Genomic DNA, 21,987 nt, shown 5'->3' on the forward strand with positions numbered 1-21,987 from the left:
CCCCCTCACGTCTGGTCCCCCTCACGTCTGGTCCCCCCTCACGTCGAGCCCCCCCACCGCACACATCGGCCCCCCTCACGTCGGGCCGTCCCTCCGGCAGAGAAGCAGGACGTACACGCCTTCCTGCTGGGGAACCTGAGCAACGGGGGCGTCCTGGAGCTGATGATGCGCTTCCTGAAGAGCATGGGCCTCAGGTTCCTGCTGCGCTGGCCGCCGGGCCTGGCGGAGGTCGTGCTCAGCACCTACCACAGCTGGCGGAGACACAGCGCCAGCCTGCCCAACCCGCTGCTCAGGGACTGCAGCAACCAGCACATCCAGGTGGGTCTGCAGGGCACTCTGGCCCCTCTTCCCCGGAGGAGGGCGGCTGCTTCTAGGGGCAGCGCTGGGGGCGTCCAGGGCTCCCAGAGGTGGAGGAGCCCCGGGTTCACAGGTGCTCAGGGCTGTGTGGGTCAGGGGACCCTGGGCAGGCAGCCTCTGCTGGGGCACCCCTGGGACTGCCTCCCGGCGGCGTCTGCCCGGGTCCCCCCCCCGCCGAGGCAGGGTGGGGTGGTGGTGGGGCCGAGCTGTGGTCCCCGGGCAGACCGCTGGGTCACTTGTCAGTTGTGCTCCCTTGGCTGGGCTGGCACCCCCTTACTGCTGAGCCTCAGCTTCCTGGTGCGCGGGGGAGCCATGCACCCACCCCGGGCGCTGTCAGGGCTGAGGGCCTGCGCTCGGTGGGGGGCAGGGCTGCCTCTTGCACGGGACGGTTCCCAGGACAGGAGGCGGGTGGGTCTCACCGGTGTTCTCGAGTCCACGCCAGGGAGGTCCGTCTGTCTGTCCTTAGATCCCAGCAGCAGCCACTGGTTGTGACTCAGGGAATGGATAGTCAGTAGAGGGCAGAGTGGCGTCCCCATCAGAGGCGAGTCTAGCCGAGGCTCCTTCTGTCCGCACCCTTGGCCCCTGGGCCCCGTCGCTGACCCTGCTGACCCCGCTGACCCCGCCCCTGACCCTGCTGACCCTGCCCCCGTGCCGCTGCAGGAGATGCTGCTGCTGTCCCTTTCCTGCATGGAGCTGCAGCTGGACCAGTGGCTGCTGACCAAGGGCCGGAGCTCAGCAGGTGGGCCCCTTCCGTGCCCCGTGGGGGCCGCTTTCTGGAGAGGGCAGGAGCCAGGGACCGAGTCCCTCCTCCGGGGGCACATTTCCTAGGCCGCCTCGTCAGGCCAGGAAAGGCCCAGGCCTCTGAGAAGGGGCTGGGCCCCACGGGAGCCACCTGCCTGCTGGTTACTCGGGATGAGGGCCGTGGCACCTCCATTTCCTCAGGGCATCACTGGACACTTTGCGGGTCCTCAAATACGCTCAGCGCAGTCTGCTTGGTGAGGGCTGCGAGCCCCAGGGTTTCTGCATCCCTGTTGGGTCCGTCGGGCTCTGACGCTGGCCACTTGGGGCCATGGGGCTCTGAGGGCTCAGGGCCTCGGGGAGCAGGAGGGCATCTGGGCCCCGCTCATGAGGTTGACTCCTTCCGGCCTGACGGTTTTCAGTGTCTCCTCGGAACTGCCCCGCAGGCGTGCTGAATGGCAGGTTCGGCCCTGACTTCCCAGGGGCCCACTTCCTGGGGGACCTCCTGCAGCTGTCGTTTGCCTCATCCCAGCGGGACCTGTTTGAGGATGGCTGGTTGGAGTTTGTGGTCCGTGTGTACTGGTTGAAGGCTCGTTTCCTGGCGCTGCAGGTTGGTCCGGGGGCAGCTACTTGGGGAGGAAGCCTGGGCACCCAGCACAGAGGGGAGGGGCTGGTCACATGATGGAGCGTGTGTGTGCATGCCTGATAGCACCTGGGCACCGGGCTCGGCATCAGGAAGCGCGGTGTGGGGGGACCTTCAGGCTCCTGGAGCCAGCGTGCCCACCACCCACCGAGCCACAGCACTGGGAGGGTCTCGTGGGCCCCACAGACCCCGAGAGGTTGCCTTGCGGCCTTAGCCCTTCGCTTGTATTTCCCGAGAGCCGTGGGGAGGACTGGGGCGGGCTGGCTGGCCCCCAGCCCCTGAACCCCCTGGCACCCTTCAGCCGGTCAGTTGGTTCCAGAGTGGGGCAGGCCCAGTCGAGTCACAACTCTGCCACCTGCGCTTGAGCCCTGGGCAGGTTCTGGGCCGTGCGCCCCTGCCACAGGGGCCACCGCGCTCCCCGGGGGCCATGGTGGGGCTCATTCGCTCGTCCATCCGTTCAGCAGATATGTGCTGAGCCTCCATTCTGGCCAGCTGCTGTGTAGGGGGGAAGGTGGGAATTGGCCAGCCCATCCCCATGGTGCGCCCCGTGTGCGGGCCTCGGGAGGCAGGCCCTGGCGAGCACGGTGAGTGCGCCTCCTCTGCCCAGGGAGACATGGAGCAGGCCCTGGAGAACTACGCCATCTGCACGGAGATGCTGCAGAGCTCAGCCGCCGCGGGGGCCGCGCAGAGGGGCGTGGTCATCCGCCTGCCCAACCTCCACAACGACTCGGTGGTCTCCCTGGAGGAGGTGAGCAGAGCTTCCTCAACGGCGTTTTCCTGTCAAAGGCCTGACCTCTCCGTGCGGACTAGGAGACGGCGGGAGGGGGCCCGGGAGAGGCAGCCCTGGTCTTCAGGGTGCCGTGGACCTGAAGGCTCGGCCCTGGTGGAGCACCTGCCGGGGACCAGGGCTGGGAGCCGGCTGGGCACGGGGCGGGGGGGGGGTCTGCTGGCGGTGGGGAGGGTTCTTGCTTGGCTCCCAGGCCCGTTGTAGGGGGCAGCTCCAGCAGGATGAAGGGAACCTCCCCAGAAGCAGACCAGCATTGCTCTGGCCCTGGGCTGGCCAGCGGCCTGTGGTTCTCCTCCTGCCCTCACCGTGCAGCCTCCAACCCCCACCCACAGCTCCGTGTCTGTGACATGTCCTTGGGCTGAGGGTGGCCGTCAGGCCCTGCAGAGTGGCTTCAGGGCCAGGCCCGGTGCAGCGGCCTGCTACCCGTGTCTGGCAGGCCTCCTGGCAGAGAGGACTCCAGGGGTCGGTGGTGGGTGCTGGCCTCTGGCCGGGGCCTGCTTGATCTCTGCAGCCTCATACCCCAGCCCAGGGGTCTGGGTTGCTGAAGTGTGACTGGGAGGCTGGCTAACTGTTTTAGCATCCTCTATCTGGAGCCTGTGCTTTTGGGGTAGTTGTGATTTTTGGTGTATTTGTTCTTTGAAGACTGGCACACCTTGACCCTCACAGAGGTACCATCTGTAAAGCAGTCGATTGCTGTGAATGCCTCTTGTCTGGGTCTGATAAGGGCAGAACCCTGGCCACCCCAGGGGGCCCATGACGGCTTGGTCAGCCAGCGATCCTGGGCCTTTTCCAGATTGACAAGAACCTGCGGTCGCTGGAGCGCTGCCAGTCTCTGGAGGAGACGCAGCGGCTGTACGAGGCCGGCGACCACCGCGCTGTTGTGCGCCTGCTGCGCCCCACCTTGTGTACCAGCGGCTGTGACCGCGCCAGGCACCTGCAGTTCATGACCTCCGTGCCCGAGAGGCCGGCCCAGCTGCTGCTGCTGCAGGTGAGCGCACCCGCCTCGCCTGCACCCTCCGCCGTCTCCTCTGAGGGAAGCGGAGCGAAAGCCTCCCCATGGCGGCACCGGGCGAAGGTGGTCAGAGGTGGGCTCGAGGGAAGCCTGCCTTTGGCTCTGAACCTCGTGTGACTAGTCGGGCTCAGCCATCCACCCACCTGATGGTCCATCTGCCTTTTTTGCTTATTTTTCTTTTTTTCTAAATGCATTTTTCTACTTTATTGCTTCTCTTTTACTGGTCTTCTCTTTTACTGGTTTTAAAATAAACTGTTGAGTACGTATAAAACTAGATGAAGTACATGTTCAGCAGCAAAAAGACGCTCGGTGAGCTAACCGGCCTGGAGGGCCGTCCCCTGACGGGAAGGAGCAAGGGTGCGTGAGGTTCGTGTGCCCTCTTGGCCCCTGAGCGCCCGTCTCCCACAGCTGAGCCCGCCCCCACCCCCGGCGCCCAGGGGCTCGCCAGGCTTGGCGTCGGTGGGTTGGGGCATTCCTGCTTCTCATCCCAGGGCACGGATGCTTGCCCTTGCTCTAGAGGCCTGCCATGGGGCTTCACGAGCTCTTGCATGTGGGCATTCTGCCTGGCATGTGTGCGTGGAGGAGGATGCCCGGGGCATGCAGGGTGGTGCGGACTAGGCTGCCAGCTGGTCCCTCAGACTCATTACCTCCCTGGGGCCTTCCACTTGGGTTTGGGAAGGAAGCCCTGGCTTCTCTCAGGCTTCGTGAAGTGGAAAGCAGGTAAGAGGTGTGGCGTGGCTGGGAGCAAGTGGAACCAGAAGGGGAGGCAGGGGGTGAGGAGGAGGGGAAGGAGGTAAGGCAGCCCAGTATGAGGACGGGGAGGAGCTGCGATGCCCTCAGTGCCCTTGGCTGGGGGCAGGGGGCAGCCCAGGAGCTCAGGCGCTCCTGCTCTGTGGTCTGGAGCTTCTGGGTGAGGGGACAGCACCACCCTCCCCGCCCACCACCCCGGAGGGAGGGCACCTGCTGAGGAGGCAGCAGGCCGCGCTGGGCCTGAGACGAGGCCGCCTCGCTGCCAGGGGAGCAGCTGCTGCTTTCGCAGGAGTGACTGGATCTTTGCCCAGCTTCCTGTTGGCAGAACGTGTTTTCCTATTGATTTGGAATGCTTTTTATATATTAAAGGTCTTAACCATCCTCACAGAAAACTAGTCAATCTAATCACACTAACTCAATGAAACCAAGCCAGGCCCGCGGGGCAACCCAAGACGGGCGGGTCATGGTGGAGAGGTCTGACAGAACGTGGTCCACTGGAGAAGGGAATGGCAAGCCACTTCAGTATTCTTGCCTTGAGAACCCCATGAACAGTATGAAAAGGCAAAATGATAGGATACCAAAAGAGGAACTCCCCAGGTCATCAGGCGCCCAATATGCTACTGGAGATCAGTGGAGAAATAACTCCAGAAAGAATGAAGGGATGGAGCCAAAGCAAAAACAGTACCCAGTTGTGGATGTGACTGGTGATAGAAGCAAGGTCGGATGCTGTAAAGAGCAATACTGCATAGGAACCTGGAATGTCAGGTCCATGAATCAAGGCAAATTGGAAGTGGTCAAACAAGAGATGGCAAGGGTGAACGTCGACATTCTAGGTATCAGAGAACTAAAATGGACTGGAATGGGTGAATTTAACTCAGATGACCATTATATCTACTACTGTGGGCAGGAATCCTTCAAAAGAAATGGAGTAGCCATCATGGTCAGCAAAAGAGTCCGAAATGCAGTACTTGGATACAATCTCAAAAACGACAGAATGATCTCTGTTCGTCTCCAAGGCAAACCATTCAATATCACAGTAATCCAAGTCTGTGCCCCAACCAGTAATGCTGAAGAAACTGAAGTTGAATGGTTTTATGAAGACCTACAAGACCTTTTAGAATTAACACCCAAAAAAGATGTCTTTTTCATTATAGGGGACTGGAATGCAAAAGTAGGAAGTCAAGAAACACCTGGAGTAACAGGCAAATTTGGCCTTGGAATGTGGAATGAAGCAGGGCAAAGGCTAATAGAGTTTCGCCAAGAAAATGCACTGGTCATAGCAAACACCCTCTTCCAGCAACACAAGAGAAGACTCTACACATGGACATCACCAGATGGTCAACACCGAAATCAGATTGATTATATTGTTTGCAGCCAAAGATGGAGAAGCTCTATACAGTCAACAAAAACAGGACCAGGAGCTGACTGTGGCTCAGATCATGAACTCCTTATTGCCAAATTCAGACTGAAATTGAAGAAAGTAGGGAAAACCGCTAGATCATTCAGGTATGACCTAAATCAAATCCCTTATGATTATACAGTGGAAGTGAGAAATAGATTTAAGGGCCTAGATCTGATAGATAGAGTGCCTGATGAACTATGGAATGAGGTTTGTGACATTGTACAGGAGACAGGGATCAAGACCATCCTCATGGAAGAGAAATGCAAAAAAGCAAAATGGCTGTCTGGGGAGGCCTTATAAATAGCTGTGAAAAGAAGAGAGGAGAAAAGGAAAGATATAAGCATCTGAATGCAGAGTTCCACAGAATAGAGAGAAGAGATAAGAAAGCCTTCTTCAGTGATCAATGCAAAGAAATAGAGGAAAACAACAGAATGGGAAAGACTAGAGATCTCTTCAAGAAAATCAGAGATACCAAGGGAACATTTCATGCAAAGATGGGCTTGATAAAGGACAGAAATGGTATGGACCTAACAGAAGCAGAAGATACTAAGAAGAGGTGGCAAGAATACACAGAAGAACTGTACAAAAAGATCTTCACGACCCAGATAATCATGATGGTGTGATCACTCATCCAGAGCCAGACATCCTGGAATGTGAAGTCAAGTGGGCCTTAGAAAGCATCACTACGAACAAAGCTAGTGGAGGTGATGGAATTCCAGTTGAGCTGTTTCAAATCCTGAAAGATGATGCTGTGAAAGTGCTGCACTTAATATGCCAGCAAATTTGGAAAACTCAGCAGTGGCCACAGGACTGGAAAAGGTCAGTTTTCATTCCAATTCCAAAGAAAGGCAGTGCCAAAGAATGCTCAAACTACCGCACAATTGCACTCATCTCACATACTAGTAAAATAACACTCAAAATTCTCCAAGCCAGGCTTCAGCAATACGTGAACCGTGAACTCCCTGATGTTCAAGCTGGTTTTAGAAAAGGCAGAGGAACCAGAGATCAGATTGCCAATATCCGCTGGATCATGGAAAAAGCAAGAGAGTTTCAGAAAAACATCTATTTCTGCTTTATTGACTATGCCAAAGCCTCTGACTGTGTGGATTACAATAAACTGGAAAATTTTGAAAGAGATGGGAATACCAGACCACCTGACCTGCCTCTTGAGAAATCTGTATTCAGGTCAGGAAGCAACAGTTAGAACTGGACATGGAACAACTAACTGGTTCCAAATAGGAAAAGGAGTACGTCAAGGCTGTATATTGTCACCCTGCTAATTGAACTTCTATGCAGAGTACATCATGAGAAATGCTGGACTGGAAGAAACACAAGCTGGAATCAAGATCGCCGGGAGAAATATCAATACCCGCAGATATGCAGATGACACCACCCTTATGGCAGAAAGTGAAGAGGAACTAAAGAGCCTCTTGATGAAAGTGAAAGAGGAGAGCGAAAAAGTTGGCTTAAAGCTCAACATTCAGAAAACGAAGATCATGGCATCCGGTCGCATCACTTCATGGGAAATAGATGGGGAAACAGTGGAAACAGTGTCAAAGTTTATTTTTTGGGGCTCCAAAATCACTGCAGATGGTGACTGCAGCCATGAAATTAAAAGACGCTTACTCCTTGGAAGAAAAGTTATGACCAACCTAGACAGTATATTCAAAAGCAGAGACATTACTTTGCTGACTAAGGTCCGTCTAGCCAAGGCTATGGTTTTTCCTGTGGTCATGTATGGATGTGAGAGTTGGACTGTGAAGAAGGCTGAGCGCTGAAGAATTGATGCTTTTGACCTGTGGTGTTGGAGAAGACTCTTGAGGGTCCCTTGGACTGCAAGGAGATCCAACCAGTCCATTCTGAAGGAGATCAACCCTGAGATTTCTTTGGAAGGAATGATGCTAAAGCTGAAACTCCAGTACTTTGGCCACCTCATGCGAAGAGTTGACTCATTGGAAAAGACTCTGATGCTGGGAGGGATTGGGGGCAGGAGGAGAAGGGGACGACCCAGGATGAGATGGCTGGATGGCATCACGGACTCGATGGACATGAGTCTGAGTGAACTCTGGGAGATGGTGATGAACAGGGAGGCCTGGCGTGCTGCGATTCCTGGGGTTGCAAAGAGTCGGAGATGACTGAGCGACTGAACTGAACTGAACTGAATCTTTTTCCCCCTCAAATGCTTTTGTCAGTTTTTTGTCTGATTTTAAATTGCAGCTTCTGTTTTCTTTGACATACAGAAGTTTTGAATTTTTAGTGCATCAAATCTCTTGATGTTTTCAAACGGTGGTGCGTTTGTTCATTATGCTTGGCAAGCCTTTGCAAGGCTCGAGCAGCCTTCGTCCTGTGGTTGCAGACTCAAGATGGAGCTCCTGCAGTGCGCCTGGCACAAGGCAGGCGGGCACCCTCTGACAGAGCCTGCTTGCCACAGGGAGGCCGGTAGGCGGCGACAGTGGACAGCCAGGGGTCCGTGCGCTGGGCTTCTCCCAGCCATGATAGGCGTGGAGTTCGTGCTTGCTTGTAGCCCACTTCTCTGAGCACTTGTAGGGCGGGGGCCTGGCTTGGAGCCCCTTCTGGCACATGCGGGAGGCTCGGTTGCCCCGCGTAAATGAGCTGCCTGCCGCGATCTTCAGCATAAGGGTGCCGTTTCCTCACGGTCATGTGGATTCCTGTCCTGATATTTTGGGTTGCTGTTTTAGCAGGATGTTACTGCCGGTCATTATATCTTCTGACTGTGCGTTTCTGGTTTATAGGCACCCTGGTGAGTTTTGCGTGTTAGCTTCAGGTGTAGCCCCTTTGCTGCATTCCCGTTCTCTCTGCCTGTTCTGGGGGACGGTCTGTCGCCCCAGGCAGGGGGTCCTGCTGTCCTCAGCCGCTGGCAGCCAGTCTCCTGCTTCCTGGCCCTTTCTGGCCTCGAGCACTGGGAATGGCGTCTTGTGAGGGTGACGCTGGGGGCCCCAGTCTTTTCCTTGACTTTCTCGCAGCCACGCCTCCTGTGTGTTTTCACTGAGAGGGCTTGGCTCCGGCTGCGGCTTCCACCTCTGCCCGTAGGCTCAGCACACCTCAGTGGCTCCTGCTCAATGGGCCAAGAAACAAGGTGGTCCTGCCGTCCCCGCCCCAGCCCCAGGACCCGAGTGGGGAGCGAGGCCCGAGTCTCCCCGCCCTCTCCTCCCGCACAGGACTCCCTGCTCCGCCTGGAGGACCACCGGCAGTGCTTTGAGTGCTCCGACGTGGCCCTGCACGAGGCCGTCCAGCAGATGGTCGGCACCGCTGAGGCTGCTGCCAAGGAGGAGTGGGTGGCCACGGTGACCCAGCTGCTGCAGGGCATGGAGCAGGCTCTGTCGGCGGATGGCAGCATCCTGAGGGACTCGTCCTCTGCCGGTGGCCTCACCCGACTCACCAACAACCTCATCCAGGTAGCCCGGCCGCTTCCCCCCCCCCCCGCCCCCCTCCCCGCCCCCCCCCCCCAGGCCAGAGCCCGCAGCCTGGCGAGCTGCCCGCCTTGACGCCCCGCCCCGCAGGTCATCGACTGCAGCATGGCTGTGCAGGAGGAGCCCAGGGAGCCGCATGTGAGCTCGGTGCTGCCCTGGGTCATCCTGTGCCGGGTCATCCGGCAGGAGGAGGACGCCTTCCGCTCGCTGTGCCACCAGCAGCAGCTCCAGAGCCCGGCAGACGAAGGTGCGGGGACATGGGGGCCTGTCTCTCGTCTGTCTGCATCAAGCTACGAGCGCGTGTGGGCTCCGGCACCAGAAGTTTTCTGGAAGGAGGCAGTGGCAGTGTCTGCGCGGACTGGATGGCGGGGCAGGGCCGCGGACCGCGCCGGGCTTCCCGTCGAGTGCAGGGGCCGGGCCCCGTGCGGAGTGGGGCCCCAGAGCCTCGAGCCACTGGCCTCTCCTGGCGGGGGGCCTGCGCGGCATGGGGCAGGCAGGCACAGGCCCCACTGTGCGGCTGTGACCACAGGCCAGTCAGGCGGCCTCACCTGCTCTGGGGACAGTGGCGCGTCTCAGGGTCGCCAGAGGGCAGCCAGAGCAGCAGAGTCGCAGCCGCCGCGTGGGCTGGGCTGGCTCGGGCGGCGGTGCTCAGGGCGGGCCTGCAGGGTGAGCAGGGCCTTCACGGGCTGGCGCTGGAGCCTAGGCAGCACCTGTGGGCCCGTGCTCAGCGGGCGAGACTAGAGCAGAACAGCAGTTCAGTGACGTTCGTCTATACCTCTACCAGATGGACTTGATCCTTCGGTTTTCTTGCATTTTCAGTATAAACTTGACGAAGGTACACGCTTTCTATGTAGCTGTGATTCCCACACACAAATTCGTGTGTTTACTCAGCCGGCTTAAAAGTGCATTTACTGGGGGTTTCCGCTAGCCCCTTGACTGGTTAGCCGAGTGCGCCAGCAGCGCAGGCAGCCATATTGGGGCGACCGCGGAGCCCCTGCATGCTCCTGCTCGGAGGGCTGCACCCGCAGCCGTCTGTCAGCGGCTCTCTGCTTGTCAGGCCTCTGCGAACGAGAACTTCTGTGCCTGATGGTTCATGGTCGGGGGGAGAAGCAGGCCCACCAGCGGCACCCACAGAGCCAGTCTGAGGCCTGATGGATGGCCGGGCAGGGGGGACACGCAGCTGTGGGGCGGCTGGGCAGGGCCCCGGAGAGCTGGGGGTGTGGGTGGGCTTGGGGAGGAGCCAGGCCGAGGAGGGCACCACCCGTCTGCTGCCGGGAGCGCCCTGCGTGGTCCAGCCCCCAGGGCGGCCGTGCTGCTGTCTACTGGGTCATTCTGGGCTCAGCATCTCACGCTCACCTTTTTGCTTCTGCTAAATTGACTTTTTTGGATAAATTTTTAGAACAGATTATCTTTAGAACTCTTGACAAATAGAGCCTCTGTGCTTTCAAAAAAAAGTTTTAGTGGTGAAAAAAAGGTTAATACCTATAAACGTGCATTATTTTTCTTATAAAAATAATACAAAAAGTTTTGTGGATTAAGAGTCTCCTCCTAATTATGTAAACACAATATAGTATTTTTAAAAAACTGCCAATAAGCAAACAAGGAAAGGAAGACAGTGCAATGCCATAAACCTTGGCTGGCTGGGCGGGGAGACAGGGGCCTCAGTGGGCTGGCTGCCCACGTGAACCAGAACAGTCAGGAGCCTGCGACCGGACCCGCGGAGAGTGGAGAGCTCATGGTGCTGGAGAAGGTAGAAGACGTGGAGGACAGAGGTGTGGAGGGGAGGGAGCCCCCACGGCCGCAGGGAACCCAGCGTCAAGTACAAGAAGAGGTCCCTGAGTTGTAGCTTTAACGCCAAGCCTGCAGATTGAAAGCACGTGGAGTGTCCCCGAAAGGCTGCTACCCAGCAGTCTGTATCCAGGTACATCGTGGTGAAGGGGGTCTTTCAAGGACAAGGGCATGTTAGGTTTCTAAACTGAAGAAGCAGCTAAAATGAGGCTCGTTTCGGATTTTTCCCTGGCACGGTTCAGTGCCATCGGGGTGACGTCCATGTGTTGACGTGGTTCTCACGGCAGGTACGTGTGGGCCGAGGCACACAGCCGGGTCATTTGTAATCACAGTGGACTCCAGCTCCTTGAGGGCGTCTCAGGAGCATGGCTGGAGGACAGTCAGTAAACCAGCGGGAGGCAGGAAGGGAGAGCGCCCGGAGGGAACGTGCGTTGGGAGGGAGCCAGCGGCCAGGCTGAGCGTAGGCGCAGAGCGGGACGTCCGCGTCATCCCGGGCAGCACCGGAGCAGCACGCACAAGCCGGCAGACTGGGAGCCGCGACAGGCCGCCACTGACTCAGGTGGCAGCCGCTCGATGCTGCTGCAAGTGGAAACGGACGTGAAGCGCACGAGCAACCAGAAGGGCTTGAACTTACTTGTGTCCTGACTTTTTTAAGCAGTGCTTTTCAACCCTTTTTTGGCTGGGACTGACCAGTAATAAAAAGTATGCCACAGGTGTCATGAAGGAAGCCTGGTTCTGCTGGGCGGGGTTCGCTCTAGTACTCTCTGTCCTGAGACCGATGGGCTACGGCTCAGTCTGAAACACACCGAGGTGTCTAGAGCAGCTAGTGACAGTGCCAGCACCACATGAACAGTTGATCGAGATTTGGTTGGTCTTTTTCCTCCTGTGATAGTTAAATAGACCTGAATGTGAGGATTTTGAAGTTAAGCAGTGGTGTGTGCAGTGTGGGCTCTACCGTTGTAAATGACTTACCTGTGTCTTTCAAAGTGTCTCGCGCGCATGGAGAGATGCTTCCCGGGATGTTCACCGGATGTCAGCCCCGGTTATGGGCGGGGTTGGGGGGGTGCCCTGCTCCTTGGGGATGGGCTCTCCCTGCTGTATATTTCCCTGTGTGAGCCAAGCTCTTTGCTGATCAGCGCCTTCTACAGTAGTAAAGCCAGATGCGTCATCACTGATTTAAAAAGGGAGAAACAGATGAGAAAGGAAAGTGGGGCAAGCAGGGGGCCCACTGTGGGGGCGGTTGGTAAAGATGGGGCGGAGCCCGCTGCTCCCCGCTGTGTGCATGCTGACACCCCGTCGCCCAATCTCTCCCCAGCGTCGGCCGAACCACCCATGCTCCCCTCGTCCCTCATGCTGCTCCACACGGCCCACGAGTACCTGGGCCGGCGGGCCTGGTGCTGTAACTCGGACGGGGCCCTGCTGCGATTCTACGTAAGTGCCACCCCCCGCCCGCCGTCAGCCCCGGTCTGGAACGTGCCCGCACGTCCTGTGTGGCTCTCTGCCCTCTCCGCCTCTCTCTCTCTCTCTCTCAGTAACGCTTAAACTTGTTGACTCTGTTTCTTTGGTGATTATAGATTCACTCAGACTATTTTCTCAAGGCAGATCTGTTTTTCAGTAGGGTTCACATAAGCATGACATTGTTCAGGCGTTTGCTTCAGATTTTACGGCCTCTGCAGTGCCCCTAACCCCCCCGGTGTTCTTGCCTGGAGAATCCCAGGGACGGCGGAGCCTGGTGGGCTGCCGTCTGTGGGGTCGCACTGAGTCGGACGCGACTGAAGTGACGTAGCGGCAGCGGCGCCCTGGCCCCGCCCCTTTGCCCCGCCAGCGTCCCTCTTCTGCGCTTCGTTGTCCTTCGTTGAGAAGTGTTGCGTGTGGTTGGTTGAAATTAGTTTCTTCACCTAAACCAGCTGTTGGCTGACCAATATTAGCCAGCTACTGACCTGTTTTCTCTTTGCTTCTAGGTCACGAAGTAGTACTTTAGTATTTAATGCTTTTTACTTTGTGTGGATTTGCTCTGTTTTCCTAACTTACTGAAGTAAATGCTTACGTTGGTGATCACTTTCTAATACACCTGTGGTAAAGATTATAGGTTTTCCCCAAGTACATTTTTAGCTGCATGCCGTAAGTTTTGATATTTGCCATCTTCATATAACCCGTTTCTAACTTTACTGAGTTATGTTTAGAAGATCTGGTCGGTACTCTGCTTAATCTCTAGTATTTGTTGCTGCTGCTAAGTTGCTTCAGTCGTGTCCGACTCTGTGTGACCCCATAAATGGCAGCCCATCAGGCTCCCCTGTCCCTGGGATTCTCCAGGCAAGAGCACTGGAGTGGGTTGTCATTTCCTCCTCCAGTGCATGAAAGTAAAAAGTGAAAGTGAAGTCGCTCGGTCATGTCCAACTCGTAGCGACCCCATGGACCGCAGCCTACCAGGCTCCCCCGTCCATGGGATTTTCCAGGCAAGAGTACTGGAGTGGGGTGCCTCGCTTTTTATTTCTAGTCTTGGTGGAAATGCCACAGATACTTGAAGAGGGCGTGCGTTTGCTAACAGCAAGGCATAACGATGGCCGTGGCTCCGCCTCCACAGATTCACCCATTGGCTGTGTCGATCGCCTCCTCTGAGGGCCTCGCTGGTGTCTGCCACAGGTCCCCGCGGCCCTAACGGGACTCACCGTCTGCCGTGACTGACTCTCTAATTAACACCCCTCCAGGGGAGTCTGAGGGTCCCAAGGGCAGGCACGGTGTCTCCCTGTGCCCAGCATGAGATGGTGCTCGTGTAGATGCCTGGGGGGCAGGCGAACGGCGAAATGAACGCATGTAGCTAGAAGCCGCCTGGGTGCTGGTGGCAGGGAGGCTGGGCGGGCCTTCCTCAGGCCTGTGGAGCGGCTGCAGGGCTGGCGGGCCCATCCGGGGTCCTGGGCCCAGCACGCCCCCCAGGTCAGCGGAGGCACCCGCCCCCAGCCGCCTCTCCCCACCTGCTCCCCTGCCAGGTACGCGTCCTCCAGAAGGAGCTGGCTGCGCCCACCGCGGAGGACGCACACCCACACAAGGAGGAGCTGGAGACAGCCCTGGAGCAGTGCTTCTACTGCCTGTACAGCTACCCCAGCAAGAAGAGCAAGGCCCGGTACCTGGAGGAGCACGCGGCCCAGCAGGTGAGGGGCTGCAGCGCCAGGCGCACTAGGCCCGTCAGAGGGAGGGACTGGGCGCGCGGCTGAGCTAGTTACCCAGACACGCAGCAGCGCGGCAGTTCTGCAGTAGACGTGTCCCCCTAGCTGGAGCCATACAGAGAATCCCTTAGAGAGTTTCCATTCGTTTGGTGTTGGGTTTTCAGACTGCAAGCGGGTGTTAGCTCATGGCTCCTGAACATGGTCAGTGAAGCTTTGATCTGAGGGAGCCCACCCCGGAGTGCGCACTCCTGTGGGCAGAGTCTGCTGTTTCCCCTTCGGTGTGCAAACTGCCCCGGCCCAGAGCAGGCCCTTGCTCAGCATTTGGCAGCCAGGTGACTGGCCCTCTAGCGTGGCGGTGTGGACTCACAGAGGGAGCCCTCAGCCCCAGAGTCTGTCTTTATAGAGGCCAGGCTTGTGTTGGTTCGCGTTCTCCCCGCCACGCGAGTGAGTTTGGGGGCTGCCGTCTGTGAGTGGGTGCTTCACGTGCACAGGTGTGGTTTCTGGCTCCCGTGTGCGGTGGCCTTGCTGCCGGGGGCCGCCGAGAGTGCTTGCGTGGAGCGCTCCCCGTGCGAGCCCTCGGCTGCGCTCCGACCGCCTCTGTCTGCCTGCAGGTGGATCTGCTGTGGGAGGACGCCCTGTTCATGTTCGAGTACTTCAAGCCCAAGACCCTTCCCGAGTTTGACAGCTACAAGACCAGCACCGTGTCCGCCGACCTGGCCAACCTCCTGAGGAGGATCGCCACTATCGTGCCCCGCACCGAGCGGCCCGCCCTGAGCCTGGACAGAGTGTCTGCCTACATCGAGGGCACCTCTGTCGAGGTCGGGGCTGGCTGCCGGCGGGGGCCTGTCTCCCGCACCCCAGCGCCTGTGCGCCTCGGCCCCTCATGCCTGCCCTCTCACCTGCCAGGTGCCTTGCCTCCCCGAAGGGGCCGATCCCTCCCCTCCAGTGGTCAACGAGCTTTACTACCTCCTGGCCGATTACCACTTCAAGAACAAGGAGCAGTCCAAGGCCATCAAGTTCTACATGCACGACATCTGCGTCTGCCCCGACAGGTGAGCAGCGGGCTGCGGGAGGGCGGCCCCCAGGAGGAGGAGGACAAGCGCGCGGAGCCCTCTCCCCCGGTCTCGGGCGGCCCTCTGCTCCCGGCCTGCGGTGTGGGGTTGCTGCCTGGCTCCAGCCTGCTGGGGCGCAGCCTCCACTCCTGGTCCCGGCCCCCAGCCCCGGGGAGTCGGCTGGATGCCTGCCTCCTCCAAGGCCACACCTCTTATTGTGGCTGTTTTCCTCCTTGGGGCGGGGCTGCCATGCTGGTGCAGACCTGGGGGCCAGTTGTACCGGAGGCCCAGGCTTTCTTCCAGTGAGCAGGCCCTGGTGGCCTCTGCCTGAAACGCAGGGACTGGCCTGCCCCTCCCGAAGGGCTGGCTCAGTCGTGAGGTCCAGCCAGCGGAGAGCCAGCCATGTCTCGGAGGGCCAAGGTCAAGAGAGGCCCCTCTGCAAGTGACCTGTGTCTGAAGGCTCCGAGGGGCACTCGTGGGCAGCCTTCCTGGGTGTTCTCGGGGATGGGGAGGTCTGCCTTGTCAGAACTCCGGGCCAGGAAGCGGGGGTCTGGGGTCTGAGGAGAGAAGCCAGCATGTCCCTCTCTCCGCTGAGGGAGAAGCTGCCTGGAGGAGCCCTTGGGGGCCTGTGAGCCCGCGTCTGTCCTGCGCACTCGTGTTGGTGACCAGGGCGGCAGATCCTGTTCTGGCTGCACGCAGGCCCGTGGATGCTGCTGTGGCAGGGCATGGAAGGAACTGCCCAGGCGGAAGGCCCCCAGCTATTCCCACCATGCTCCCCCCAGCCCCCTCCCCCTCTCCGGGGAGAAAGACTGCTCACCATCCGCTCAGGCCTCCCCTTCCCTCATTCCCGGGCCCGGAGGGCGGAAGTGCCCAGGAGAGAGCCAGGGAGCTTTGTGAGCCGGCGGGCTCCCCGACATGGCGTGGCCCGGGGACACCAGGGGCCAGCTTTATGGCTCTGCTAGGATGGGTGGAGACTGGCAGCTACCGGAGGGCAGTGTGGCCATGTGCATGCTGCTTCTCTGTGCTGTGCGCTGAGAATGCTGGACTCTGAGGGCCCACTTGTGGCCTCGGATCTCAGGCCCCTGCGCTCTCCCCTGCAACCCCTCTGGGGTGGTCTCAGGATGCTGGGTCTCAGGCATCACGTGGTCCCCTCGCTGTCATCTGGCTGCTGGGGCCTGCCCTGGATCCCGGGGACAGCTGGTGGAAGCTGGGTGACGGGGGTCTCAGGGTCTGAGCTGCCCCAAGCTGAGGCTCAGGGAGGCTATAGGGCACGAGGTCACAGCTGCAGGACAGCCCCTGTGCACCCCCCGGAGCTGCCCTGTGGGGCCACCCTCCAGGCAGGGAAGCGGAGGGCAGCAGGGTGGCAGGCCTGCCCGTGCCAGGGCTGTCCTGTCAGCGTAGTGCCCGGGCACTGGTGAGGGGCCTGGAAACCTGTGCCCTGTGCTCCCCTCGGGGTGGGTCTCCAGCTCAGGGGTGCCTGTGGCAGCAGTGTTCTGAGCCACGCTCCATCGTGGCTGCAGGTTCGACTCCTGGGCGGGCATGGCTCTGGCCCGGGCCAGCCGCATCCAAGACAAGCTGAACTCCAACGAGCTGAAGAGCGATGGGCCCATCTGGAAGCACGCCACACCTGTGCTCAGCTGCTTCCGGCGGGCACTCGAGATCGACAGCTCCAACCTGTCCCTGTGGATCGAATTCGGTACCATGTCCTACGCCCTGCACTCCTTCGCCTCACGCCAGCTGAAGCAGTGGAGGCCCGAGCTGCCCGCTGAGCTCGTGCAGCAGGTGAGGGCGGCGGGGAGGGGCTCGGGCCCTGCCAGCTGGGTGCCTGCCCCCCGCACGCCCTGGCCGGGGGCTGAGCTCTGGTCAGTGCAGGCTTCAGGGCCATGACAGAACCGCTGGCTCCTCCCTCTTCCTTCTGAGGGGCTTGTCGAGTCCTTGTAAGGGTGTCAACACTGGGATGTGGTGTGGGTGCTGTGGGGGCTCCCTCGGCTCCTTGAGGGGACGCAGAGGGGCTCCATGGTGTGTCCAGGCGCGTGTGGCAGGACACCTTTGTCCAGGGAGGCTTCCCTGGAGAGCAGGCACAAAGGGGCCTGCATGTGGACTGTCTGTGGTCAAGGCCGTTGATGGTTGTGGGGCCGCAGGGAGGCCTGGGGACAGCAGATGCTTAGCCAGTGGGAGCCTCGCCGCGGGTGAGCACCATCAGCCTGCGCTTGAGCGAGGTCTCTGTCGCCAGGCCGAGGACCATCCCCCCCGACAGCACCCTGCAGAGCAGCACACAAGCTCGCAGGGCCCTCGGCCTCGTGCCTCCCTCGACCTCCGTGCAGCGCGCTGAGTGGGGGTGGCCCGGGCCTGCGGAGCTGTGAGGAGCGTGCAGTGTAGGGAGCTGACCTGAGGCGGGAGCGCCTGCAGGAGACGCTAGTGTAGAGCCCTGGGGCCTGTCCCAGGGACTCTTGGGGGCTGGTGCGGGTCCCAGCGTCAGACAAGGGCCCAGGGTGGTCCGGGGGCCATCTCAGGGCTGTTGGGGGTCCCAGAGTTAGATGAGGGGTCCAGGGGCCTCCCTCAGGGCTGTTGCGGACCCCGCAGTCAGGCGAGGGGCCCTGGGGGGTCCGGGGGCCGCCCTTGGGGCTGTTGCGGACCCCGCAGTCAGACGAGGGCGGGTCGTGTCCCCTGCAGTTGGAGGAGCGGCGAAACAGCATGCTGGAGACGGCCCGGCACTGCTTCACGTCGGCGGCGCGCTGTGAGGGCGACGGGGATGAGGAGGAGTGGCTCATCCACTACATGCTGGGCAAGGTGGCCGAGAAGCAGCAGCAGCCGCCCGCTGTGTACCTGCGGCACTACCGGCAGGCCAGCCACCTTCTGCACGAGGAGGCGGCCCGCTACCCCAAGAAGATTCACTACCACAACCCCCCCGAGCTGGCCATGGAGGCCCTGGAGGTGCGGCTGCGCTGGCCGCGGGGCGGGGCAGGTGTGCGCTCCCGAGACAGCCCTGCGGCCACCCCGTGGCGCCGGGTGCGCTCCTGTTCCCGCGGCCGTTCCCCTCCGAGGGTGCTCACTGTCCCTTCTCGGGGGGAAGCGTCAGCCCCCAGCACTGCAGCTCCGGGCCCTTGCACCTGCAGCCTGCTCCCTAGGTGCTCGGGGAGGGGCCTCCCAGCTGGGGGACGGGGGAGCCGAGGAGCCGCAACCCTCTGGACCCCAGGGTCACAGTCTTGCATGCTCCTCCCAAGCAGACTGTGTGCCCTGCCTGGGTGTGCGTGTGGGTTCAGGCGGCATGCTCGGGGTCCTCCCTGGCGCACACGTGGTCCACGAGGCGGGTTCCATGGACACGGTGCAGGCCTGGGGGCTCCTGGCTTCCTGGGGCCTGGGGCTCGTCAGCATCGCCCTTTTCAGGCCGCGCGTCCACCCCACCATTCCTCTGCCCAGAAAGCCGCTGGGAATTGGGGGCAGAGTCTGCATGCTTACCCCTTTTTTGTATTTACGTATTTGCTTCTGTTGATTAAGTTAACAATCATTAGTGGTTAAGGAAACCATAAGAATGGAATCGTTCAAAAGTGTTTAAACTGAAAAAAGTCCCCAACGATCCCAGCTCCTCGGTTGCAGTACTCTGTCTTAAAATCTGGGCCCTATCCTTCTTTCTGGACGTGTTTCCTGTTAACACGCAGACACGAAGTGACATGCTCAGCACCTGTTAAGCTGTCTTTTTTCCCTGACAAGACGTAGTGGGAGGGGCTGGCAGGCCCCCTCTGCCGTAGGCACCCAGCCCTTCTCTGGTGTGGCCTCCCCCCTCGGGACCCGCGGTGCAGGGATGCGTGTGCAGGCGCTGTCCACTCTCCGTGGTGCCAGGGCGGGGTGGGGGGTGTGGGATGGTGGTGCAGGGAGGGCAGTGCTGAGTGAGCCCCTGGGGGAGGGGGTCGGGGACAGGCAGCCTCGCTCGGCCTCTAGGGGTGCTGTTCACGCCGTGCCGTCATCGTCCCAGGTGTACTTCCGGCTCCACGCGTCCATCCTGAAGCTCCTGGGGAGGCCAGATTCCGGGGTCAGTGCAGAGGTCCTGGTGAGCTTCATGAAGGAGGCTGCAGAAGGGCCCTTTGCCAGGGGCGAGGAGAAGAACGCACCCAAAGCCTCAGAGAAGTGAGTAGGGTGCTCCTAGTGGCTGGGTGGGGCAGGGTCTGCTGAGCTCAGTAGTCAGGCCAGGCCCCAGGCACCCAGTGGCGGCCGGAGTCCTTCTATTGAACCCCAGATGCAGACGGTGCATGAGCACCCTGCACCACCCTGTCACCTCCCAGCACAGCTCTGCCTGAGTGGACGCTGCTCACTGCAGCCTCCTGCCCCAGACCCAGGCAAGGGTCCTCTCTAAGCCTCGCTGAGCTTCGGGCGCTGGGGCCGTGGTGTGATCGCCTGGCAGGCCTTCCTGGGGTGTGGGTCACCCAGTGTCCATGTCCTGGAGCTTTGGCTCAGCTCGCCCCATCTCTGGGCCCATGCCCAGCTGGGCTCCGTGCTGTTAGCTTGTGGGACAGGTGGGCACACGTGTGGACATCACCCAGGTGGGACGCAGTGTGCCCAGAGGTCGTCGTCAGAAAGTGTCCTCCAGACACAGCAGGAACAGGCTTTGTGTGATTATAAGTCTTTTTTTTTTTTTTTACTTGAAAATTATATAAGTGACGCACAGGGACGCTAGTTGTAGGAGGCTCCGGCAGGTGTGAGCATGGACTGGCGCGTGGCGACCCACCCGTCTGCTCCCCAGAGCGCGTGCTGTGCGTCCACACGTGCTCCAGGGACGCACTCAGCTCCCGGCTCCTGTACTGTATGGAAACGTGCTGCCACATGAGCTGGAGGTCGGCGGTCCTGGCAGTGGGTCTGGGACTGCCTCTGAGACGCTCCCCACCCACTGGCACGACTCCTGAGCGGAGCTCAGGGCGCCGTGCTTTCTGCGGCCGTTTCCTTCTGCACATGTGAGCGTGGCCACACACTGACCAGGATGAGATTCCTCAGGCCCCGGGCGTCACACGAGGTGCTGGGGGTGTGGGGTGGGTGCCTCCAGGGAGGCGTCTGCCTGCTGTGAGACTTGAGCTGGCAGCAGGCGCAGCTGTAAAGATTGGGCAGTGACTGGCTAGGGCTGGAGCCCAAGTAGGGCCCCTGGTCAGCCCTGGGACAGTGCCACCCAAGGGGACGGGTGCCACCTGGGGTTGGGTCACCCGAGGGGACGGTGCCACCCGAGGGCACGATTGCCACCTGGAGACGAGTGCCACCCGGGGACGGGTCACCCGAGGGGACGGTGCCACCAGCGGCACTGGCCCCGCCTCAGGGGAGATGGACCCTGATGCACCTGCCCTCTGGCCCACAGGGAGAAGGCCTGCCTGGTGGACGAGGACTCCCGCTCTTCAGCTGGGACACTGCCGGGCCCCGGAGCCCCCCTCCCCTCCTCTGGCCCAGGTCTGACTTCCCCACCTTACACAGCCACTCCGGTTGACCACGATTACGTCAAATGTAAAAAACCCCACCAGCAGGCCACGCCGGACGGTACAGTCCCTGTTCCCCCTCCCGCCAGCCCAGGGCGGCACGCCAGTCCCGGGGGGGCGCTTCGGGCAATGAGTCGCTTTGCTGTTTGAGGGGGTGCCGGGTGTGGGCTGACACGGGCAATGTTGCGGTCTTCATTAACCTCATGGACTCACCGTGACCCTCTGCCCCCACATGCTCAGGGCTGCCACCTGCCCCGCCCCCGGGGGCGTCCGGGAGTCTGCCTTGCCCGCTGCGGGCGAGGCCGTGGGGATCAGATGAGCTGGCGGGGAATCGGCCGGCTCCCCGTGCGGGCCGGGCAGGCGGCGGCCGGTCACCACATCCTCACTTAACACCGCAGGCCTGCATGCCGGCCTCGCAGTCGGTCCCCTCGCGCTCCCCTCTGGCGCACCAGGACGCGGGCCGGGCCCTGAGGGCAAGTGCGGGAGCAGGGCCCTGCAGAGCTGCGGGGGTCCCGGGGCCCGCGACTCCCTGGGCTACCGTCTGCGCCCTGAGGGGAGCGCGTGCTGGCTGGGCCCCCGGCTGTGGGTGTGTGTATGCAGATCTCCGTGGGCCGTCTGAGCATGTGCTGTGTGTCTCCGTCCCCGCCCGCCCGCCCGCCCGCCCGCCCGCCCCGAGCAGGGAGCACAGACCCGGAGCTGGCCGGCCTGTCCTCCCACTACGACCCCACAGACGTGCCCCAAGCAGGGCCCTCCCTGCCCTGCACCTCAGGGTGAGCCCTCTTGGGACCTTTCATCTTGAGGACACTGAGAACACACTGGAAACGAGTCCCTACTCGGGAAGTCCTTTCTGCCAGGCGCTCTCTGGAGGACTTGGGGCCAGGCCGGTCTCAGGGTTGGGAGCACCGCTCGGGGTCCCGCCCTGGCACACGCGTGTGCGTGGCGATGGGGAGCAGAGCACTGCAGACAGGTGCTGCCTTCACGTTTGCTGGGCGCCTGGCTCCGGAAGCATGTGCAGGGAGCCACGCGCACAGCCCAGGTGCCACCTCAGCTCTGCAGGCTACCCTGCTGCCTGCTGGATGGGCCGCTGAGCGCCGGGCCCACCTCAGGCCGCGCTGCTCCTGAGGATGCCTCCACCTCAGCCCCAGAGTGCGCCCGGGTCAGCTCTTATCCAGAGAGACTGGGAGAGGTTCCGGAAGGTGGCCAGGGTCTGTGTAGGGAGCTTGGTGACTGCTCACCATCTCCACGATCACTTAGCATGGCGTCAGAGGCCTGGGTGCTCTCTGAACCGCCCACACCAGGGTGGGGAGCTTTCTGTCGCCCCCCCCACAGCCCTGGGGAGAGTGCCTGGAACCAAGCAGTCCCCGGGCAGCGGGAGGTGCGCATGGCTGACCGAGGGCCCCAGCTGGACCA

At 60.7% G+C, this 21,987-nt stretch overlaps 1 protein-coding gene across 1 annotated transcript in view; it reads left to right on the plus strand.

Annotated features, from left to right (window-relative positions):
- CABIN1 (calcineurin binding protein 1) overlaps positions 1-21,987 on the plus strand; it is a 67,645-nt gene that overhangs the window by 10,168 nt on the left and 35,490 nt on the right. The window contains exons 11-25 of the mRNA XM_040251187.1: positions 101-318; positions 1,018-1,096; positions 1,518-1,705; positions 2,346-2,486; positions 3,319-3,513; positions 8,869-9,105; positions 9,211-9,367; positions 12,224-12,339; positions 13,896-14,057; positions 14,684-14,890; positions 14,979-15,124; positions 16,645-16,906; positions 17,798-18,058; positions 19,098-19,249; positions 20,463-20,638. Coding sequence (XP_040107121.1) covers positions 101-318; positions 1,018-1,096; positions 1,518-1,705; positions 2,346-2,486; positions 3,319-3,513; positions 8,869-9,105; positions 9,211-9,367; positions 12,224-12,339; positions 13,896-14,057; positions 14,684-14,890; positions 14,979-15,124; positions 16,645-16,906; positions 17,798-18,058; positions 19,098-19,249; positions 20,463-20,638 — 2,697 coding nt within the window. The remainder of the gene's footprint in view (positions 1-100; positions 319-1,017; positions 1,097-1,517; positions 1,706-2,345; positions 2,487-3,318; positions 3,514-8,868; positions 9,106-9,210; positions 9,368-12,223; positions 12,340-13,895; positions 14,058-14,683; positions 14,891-14,978; positions 15,125-16,644; positions 16,907-17,797; positions 18,059-19,097; positions 19,250-20,462; positions 20,639-21,987) is intronic.

The sequence above is a fragment of the Oryx dammah genome, unplaced genomic scaffold (assembly GCF_014754425.2).
Source record: "Oryx dammah isolate SB20612 unplaced genomic scaffold, SCBI_Odam_1.1 HiC_scaffold_12, whole genome shotgun sequence".
NCBI lineage: Eukaryota > Metazoa > Chordata > Mammalia > Artiodactyla > Bovidae > Oryx > Oryx dammah.